Here is an 8,426-nt window from a genome sequence, read left to right as displayed (position 1 = left end):
TATATATACACTATCTATGCCAGTTACAGGCAACAATTTGTCTAAATTTGTTCAGTCACTCAAGAAAAAGTATATTGTAAAAGGCATGGAGAGGGCTCCGTACTAATATGCAGATTTGGGAAGTTCTATTCTATAAATCAACTTGAAGTGAATTAAGTATCAAAGAATATAAGAGAGGTAGCATCACCAGTCGGATTCACATCTGTATTTCGTCAGATTTTTTGGTCTCATTTGAATACCCCCTAAATGTAAGCTACCAGACTCCGTGGATCATATGTCACAACTGACATCACAAACTCATATAATATGTCATGCCGAAACCTGATTACCCTAACAACTACTAATTTTCACTTAGCTGGTCAACGTTAATTGGAAAGGTTGCATCTGGATCGAATGAGAGTTACTGTGATCACCATTCGCACACCCACACAGTACACTCAGAGGGATGACAGCGGAGTGGCAGTGGGAAGAAAGTGAAGCGGCGGTGAGACTCCTCCTCAGATAAACCTTTGTGTGTTTGCTCATATGCGACCCAAATCATAATATCTATCTCTTACATCTCTCCCTTCAGGGATTTGTATTGTTCAATATAAAATTATATATTTTCACTAACCAAAAAATGTCTAACAATTCATTTCATTTGAACTCTTAATAATATGCAATAAAGGGCTCCTGGTCATAATGCATGTATCGGACCCCTGAAGTTTCACATCACCTATGAAAAAAGATACTTCCAAAATGATTTAGCTCTCTTTGGTGATATTAGGCACTCTAACTGCCAAAATTTTGAGTTATCAAATGAAAGTGACAAGTAAAATAACTACCATAATACAGTATAAAATAGTATAACTGGGATTTCTATAAATTAAACACTAAACCAACCAAAAGATGGATAATTAGTAAGTAAAACAATTGAAATGATAAATAGAAATAAAATATAGTAATTATAAATTACATACATGCTTCCAAACTTGCAAGAATTAAATTTACAGGAACATAAGCTAGATTTTCTTGTAAATAAAGATCACAAAATCTTTCTGGAGACGATTTCCCTATTATAGACCTAAAAACCCCTCAGAAAGCTAACCAATATACAAAAAGACATAGTAATGATACATTTGTTACAAAAAAAAGTATTGAAGAGGATTTGAAGAAAAAAAAATAAAAAAATGTTTTGTAAAAAAAAAACATACCTCCCATCAGTAGGATGTCTATAACTACTTCTGAAAGCAGTGACTGCAGCAGATTTTACTTTGCTGATACCAAACAGTAAATAAAACTTCTGAAGAGAAAATTCATCTAAACTAAGGCGTAGAACACGTTGGGCCTCCTCTGTAATACAAGGTCTACATTTTAACAGATATTTTTCTCGAAAACAATAATAATACTTTACACTTACTTACATATAGAAATTGCATTTTTTTTTTTTTTTAAACCAACAAAACTTCCTGTATGAATTATATAGCCTGAACTCTCAAACTCTTTAATTGAAGTTATTTTTTAAAAATAAATTGTTTTCAAATGAGGCTTTTAGCTGGAGAAAAACATTACTATCAGGACATGCATTAATTCAAACTAGTTTGAAGAAAGCCCAAAAAATCTATTCACTAAAGCTGAATAGATACCCATGGAAGGGTCTATAATAATAGTTCTTTGGGCAATTGTTAAAGAATGATTGTTCTCGCTAGTGAAATCCATAATTGGATAATTGATAATGAGATTTTTATACATAAAGTGTTCAGAATAAAGATTTGCTCCAATTCTGTTAGTTTTGTTTATTAATTAATACAACATGGTGCCAGAAGTGGAATACCAGATCAAAGACTGAAAATTGAATTAAGAAATTTATAGGTAGAAAACTTAGGTACTCAAAGCAAGGCTAATTTAACTAAAACTAACTTGGTAAATCATTTTTCTTTGTGGGATTTCTTTTAACTAAAATATTGAATTAAATCAATTTCAACAACTTTAATACACTCCAAAAAATTACAACACTAATAAAATCACACTTTAATTAATTTATATGTGTAAACTTCTCCCAGTGTTGCCAGATACATGAATTTCTTACAAAACAAAAATAATACATATTTTATCTAACTATATATTAGTTTACTACATCTCTTATTTTGTTTATTAAATGAAGTTTGCAAAATACAACAACAGTAGAAAAGAAGCTAAGAATGCTCAGGATTATATAGGGGTCCTAATTCATAATCGTTCAACCAAGATGGGGTCCTTAGATTTCTACGAGGTCGACCTGCTGGGGTAGTTGGCAATATTGTTTCATCCAACGTCTCGTTTAAGTCCTTTTCCATATGAGACCAGGGGTTGTTTTAGCAGATGTAGTTAAACTCATCTCCTGACCAGTTGGCTGTGTGATTCGTGATTCCGATGTCTGGTTGGCTGGAATATAAAGTTTCCAGTTGGAACTCGAGTCAGCCTAACACCATCTGGTGACTCAACTTTGACCAATTTTCAAATTTCTCCACTACTCTATATGGAATGGGATGAAATGTGGGCGTTCACTTGTTGGTCTTAATATCGTTATTTTTGAGGAGCAAGTCATTTTCAGAATATGAATGGATCGTTGCTCCATGCTTCTTATCCACATACTCCTTACCTTTCAACTTATGAAGAGTATTTTTATCTTTCAACTCCAATTCCCTGCATAGATAAGGTATTTTGTTCCTAATTTTTTGGCCAAAGAACAATGTGCCCAGTGGAACTCCAGTAACTGAATGTGGTGTGACACGATACTGGAACAGGTAATATTGCAATTCCTTCTTCCAGTCCTCTTTGATCAGTTTTGCTATTTTCAACATTTTTAGAAGTGTTCTATTCTGCCTCTCCACATCATTAGTTTGCGGCGAATCATATAGGGGGCGAATGATATAATTTAATATTGCTAGTATGACAACATTGCAAAAATTTAAAAAGTTATAATATTGCTTGTCCAGAACATTTACATTTTCTGTGGTCATGTGTGGGCAAAATGGTGAGAAGTGGCCAAGATAGAAAAGAAGGTTTGTATGTTTTCGACTTACTTCTCAACTAAATAAATTGGCATATAAGGAGAAAGTCAATACATTGATCTATTTAATAGAAGACAAAGCAGATGAAATTCTTTTAGAATTTAAACTGACGGTAGAACAAGAAAAAACTACCAGATTGTTATAAAAAAATTAGACGATTAATTTTCTCCAAAAACTAATGTGATGCATGATAAAAGAACATGGTTCAATAGTCAGGTTCAAAATTTGTAGGAGCCAGTAACAGATTTTTTTTTCCATGTTACACAATCTTGTTGTTGTTGTTCATTGGGGCTTTAGGACATAAAACTCAAAGGTCATCAATGCCCATGTTTCTCATTTTATAATTCAATTTCAAGATTTAAAACTCTTTAAATAATTACTTTAAATCTTATTCAAAAGGTTATTGCTTTTTAAGAAAACCAAAACCATTTCCACGTTCTTCTAGTCATCATTTAGGGTATCTGATACACTTGGTCCCACTCCTAATCTACTTAAGTTCATATATAGAAATGGCATTCTTCAAATATGTGACTGACTGTAAGTCTATTATTGCAGTATTGGCATTTTGGTGGTGGCTGCTTATTGATTAGGAATGCATGAGTTAAGTTCGTATGACCTATTCTTAATCTGGCTATAGCTACCTCCTCCCTGGAATTGGAAAGGTTTGATGAGGTCCATGGTTAAATCGTTTTTTTTTATTTAATAATTTTTAATTTTCTTGGCGGGCTTTTATTCCACATGACTTGCCAACTAACTGATACTTCATTTTTTACCGGAAGATTTATTTCTTGGAGTGTCGAAATGGCCACGCCCTGACCTCGAAGAGCAAGTGCTTGTTTGGCAGCAACGTCCACCAGTTCATTTACGGCAATCCGTATATAAACCGGCACCCATATAAAGAAAACAATTTTTCCCAAATTTTCAGGCATGTTGGTATAATTGTGAATTTTTATGATTGTCGGGTGTTTTGGGTAAATGTTCCTTATGGCTTTTAATGAACTTGAAGAGTCGGTAATGATTACTATGTTAGTATGCGTGACTGTCATGGAGAAGTGGAGTGCTGAGTCTATTGCATGTAGCTCAACTATATTTACATTGCACAATTTATGTAGTTTTATTTTATGGTTTGAGTCATTTGTAACAAAAGAGCATGCTGTAAATTCGTCAGATTTTGATCCATCCGTATAGATCAAAAAAGGATCAGGAATATTTTGAAAAAGACGTGAGAACCTAGTTTTATATTCAGTAGGTGACGTACTACCTTCTGGTAATTGGGATAATTGGAGCATTGTATTTGGTAACCTGTGTATTGTATCCATGGGGTATTGAGGAATGCACAAAGATGTTTCTTTAAAGAACTCAATAGCAGTATGTGTTCTTTCTGCCAACGGAAGTGTTGAATTTATTCTATTTCTAAAAAAATATGAATATTTAGGTTTGAAGAAGTATTTATGCTGGGGTGATTGTTTTGAGGGTATATTTTTGAAATATAGTTTATCGCCAGTTTTAACCTTCTGCATAAAAGAGGAGGTAGTCCAGCTTCGGAACACAGACTAAGAATGGGGCTAGTTCTAAATCCGCCAGTTGCGATACGTATCCCTGTATGATGAACCACATCTAGTCTGGCGAAGATCCGGTGTCTGGCAGAGCCGTAAATGAAACATCCATAGTCCATTTTCGAGCATATCAGAGTCTGGTATAGTTTGATAAGTGTGTGTCTGTCTGAGCCCCAAGAGATGCCGCTAAGAAACCGTAATATATTTAATTTTTTTATTGCATTGAATTTTAATGTTGAGATGTGGGTTTCCCAATTTAGTTTTCGGTCAAAAATCATCCCCAGGAATCTGTGGTTATTTGTGTAGGGTATCAAAAGTGATTCTTTGATACCCTACACATATATAAATATGGTTCAGGAGATGGTGGGGTTATTCTTTTACGGGTGAAATGGAGGCATTTGGTTTTCTCAGGTGAGAACTCGAGACCGATTGAGAGTGACCAGTTATTGATTACTTCCTGTAATTTATGTTTAATGGTAATTGTATTTGCTGTTTGACAAATAATGGCTAGATCGTTCACAAATAGTAGCGGTTTAACACCCCTTGGCAAGTTGAGCCCTAAATCGTTAATTGCTAGGCAGAATAGTGTTGGGCTGAGAACACAACCCTGTGGAACTCCACTAATCTGTTTGCGGTCATCGGAAAATTTGCATCCTATTTGTATTGGAGTGACGATATGAAAGAAATTGTTTTATAGGTACATTTGCCCATTAATTCCGACAGCTGATAGTTTTTTAAGGATTATATTATGTTTGATACTGTCAAATGCTTTTTTAAGATCGAAAAATATCGCAATTGAATGTTGAGCATTAATAAATGAATATTGGGTTTCAGCCTCCAATGTAACCAGATGGTCTAGTGTGGATCGACCTTTGCAAAATCCAGATTGGAAAGATTGCAAAAAATTATTGTTCTCTTTTATCCACATTCATCTTTTATTGACCATACATTCCATTATTTTACTGACACAGCTTGTCAGGAATATGGGTCGATAGCTGGTTGTCATCCGCTTGTCCCTTCCATTTAAAATTAGGATTATTATTGAATCCCACCAGATACTTGGGAATTGCCCAGTGAACTAGACATGATTATAGTAGTCAAGCAGCCATTTTAGCGTGTTATTTGGGAGTTTTTGGATAATGTCATATTGGATTTGATCAGGTTCGGGTGTAGTACCTTTGACATAATTTAAAGTATGCTTTAATTCCTATACAGAAAAAGGGAGATCATATCTGTCCTGTTGGAACCTATTACTTCGTCAACAATATTATTTTCAGTGGAATTATATATTTTGAAGAAATAGTTGGCAAATGTATTTGATATAATAGATGGGTTATTTGTCAGTTTTCCATTAACAGATATAATGTAACAGGGAAGGTAGGGATTTCTTATAAATTTGCAGACTTTATTCCACACATCAGCTGATGATGTACAGGAGTTTATGGAGCTAATATATATTTTCTATGATTCCACCTTACTTTGTTTAAATATATTTCTACATATAGCCCAGAGCTTTTTATATTCAATAAAGTTTTCTGACTTCATACATTTGGTGAATTTTTTATATGCTAAGGAGGTTCTTTAATACCTTGCACTTATCATTAAACCAAGGAACAAGCTGTCTTCTTGGGGATCCTAAGGTTATCGGTATTGATGCCTTTGCAGCTTTATAATCATATAATAATATAATTTGTTAATAAGGGCTTTACAACCTCTATCAGTGTCCATATCAGATGAATGAATTTGTGGTGGGGAGGCAAGGGACGTAAAAAGAGTCCAATTAGCTCTTTTTAGCACCCATTTCGGCTTGGTATGTAAATGATTCGTTGTTTTAAATGTTATATGAAGTGGGAAATGGTCACTGCCGTGCAAATCAGTAAGAACTGTCTAATCTGTAGAATTATACAACGTTAGACTACAGAGTGTAAGATCAATAGCTGAATAAGTCCTATACCTGGACCTAAGGAAAGTATGTTCCCCTGTGTTAAGCAGAAGGAGATTAGTATTGTCTATAATTTGAAGAAAAAAAAATTTGAGTCTCTAAACTTAAGTTCAATTCCAGTTGATGAGGTTCAATAAGTTGGCATCTCTAAAGCAAGTTTTTCTAAAACGGGTTATTTTAAAGGAAGTAACTCTCAAGACAATGTTTTATATTTGCCATATTGTACTTGTTTCCTGTACATGATAGAAGTACATGCCCTGTTTGTAATGAGGAATGTAAGTATTGTCATGTCAATGAGCATTTTTTTTTAGAGTGTCTGAAAAAAACGGAAAGAAAGGAAATCTGTCAAATCTAGTTCAAAAATTCAGGCAAGAGAACTTATATTAATCAAAATGATGAGCTAGATGAATTGGATTACAACTCCTCTGATGGATCAATTTGTGCTGTTAGTGGAGATAATCACCCCCCCCCCCTGGTCTGCGATTCTACACATAAATAATAGAAAGATGATGTTCAAAATAGACTAGGACAGTGATGTAACAGTTCTTCTATCAAGCTATCAAAGGGCTAATCTATCATGCCACTCACTTATAAATCAAGAACTATTAGACAAGAAATTGTCTACAACAAGGGGCTTCTCTTCTTGGTAGTATGGCTATGGAGCAGTTTGGTTTGTTTGATAAAATATATGAAGTGGAATCAAGTAATAAAGGAAAATTAAAAGATTTTCCAAACTTTTTACTGGAGTTGGGAAAATACTGGATAAATGTAGGATTGCACTATACTGCAAAGACAGTACCTGTAGCTGTTACTGTCCCCTGGCACTCAGTATTTTTCAAAACTTGATGATGAAAGTGGGTTTCAACAGACAGGATTCAAAAGATTTTATTACTTTTATCACTCCTTATGGCTGATATAGATTCCACAGATTGTTTTTTGGAGTAAACTGTGCTCCGAAACCCAAATTCATGAAATATTGGAAGGTTTATCTAGAGTCTTATGCATGATAGACAATATTTTAATTTTTGGGTCAATGAAACAAAATGATCAGAATTTGCATAGGGTGCTTGGTAAGCTTAGTGATATTGGAATGACTCTAAATAAATCAAAAACTCAAGTTTCTCAGTGAAAAAATAGAATTTTTGAGTCATCTGCTTGATACTGAAGGCATTCAGGTTCACCAAGAAAAAGTGAGAGCAGTTAAAGAACTGTATGCACCCACGAACTTGAGAGAATCATGAGAGCTACAGCAAACAAAACTATGGTCATGACAACACTAAAGGAAATGGAACACATAGTTAAACTGCCTATATAAAGGGTTGTGATGGTAGGAAAATATTATTTAAAAAATGCAGCTGAATGGATATTAGCAAAAACGAAACAGTAATTACAACTAATACATAAAATGATCATTAAACTTAAACACTCAATTACATTTTACTTACCAGTAAATGTTGGTTTAGTGCATGTACAAAGAGAATGAATAATATTTATAACTAAACCATGCATAGAGGCTCTCATACTAGTAGATCCAGAGCAAACAAGAAATGTCACGACATGGAAAAGAAATGGGAGATGTCTTGCAACATCTAAACAATTGTTAAATGAAAGCATCAAAAGATATCTTGCCAGAATAGCTATGTCATCCCAAAGAGCATGATTTTCAAGAAGATCTGTAGGAGATGTACAAGTTCTATCTAATACCTACAAATAAAGTATAAATGAGAGGATTCTTAAATGAAAAAGATTACTATGCTGGTAAAGTTGTACCAATATAAATTAAAATATTTCTTATTCTAAATTTCCATTGTGAGATGATCAGGTAACAAATATTTAAGGCTAAATGTACCGATTTTTAGTAATTTTTTTTTTCAAGAGATGGCAGCACTTTCGGGG

General features: G+C 33.8%; 1 protein-coding gene across 4 annotated transcripts in view; it reads right to left on the bottom strand.

The window, feature by feature from the left end:
- The window catches only part of Nf1 (neurofibromin 1), a gene marked incomplete at its 5' end in the record, with an annotated part of 128,258 nt that overhangs the window by 109,692 nt on the left and 10,140 nt on the right, over positions 1 to 8,426 (bottom strand). For all 4 annotated transcript variants that reach the window (XM_067051513.1, XM_067051514.1, XM_067051515.1 and 1 more), the window contains 2 exon segments: positions 1,194 to 1,332; positions 7,976 to 8,234. In XM_067051513.1, the coding sequence (XP_066907614.1) occupies positions 1,194 to 1,332; positions 7,976 to 8,234 (398 nt within the window).

The sequence above is a fragment of the Halyomorpha halys genome, unplaced genomic scaffold, assembly GCF_000696795.3.
Source record: "Halyomorpha halys isolate HHAL.00 unplaced genomic scaffold, Hhal_1.1 Scaffold266.1, whole genome shotgun sequence".
Classification (NCBI taxonomy): domain Eukaryota; kingdom Metazoa; phylum Arthropoda; class Insecta; order Hemiptera; family Pentatomidae; genus Halyomorpha; species Halyomorpha halys.
The sequence above is the reverse complement of the archived record's forward strand: the minus strand, read 5'-3'. Positions and strand labels throughout refer to the sequence as shown.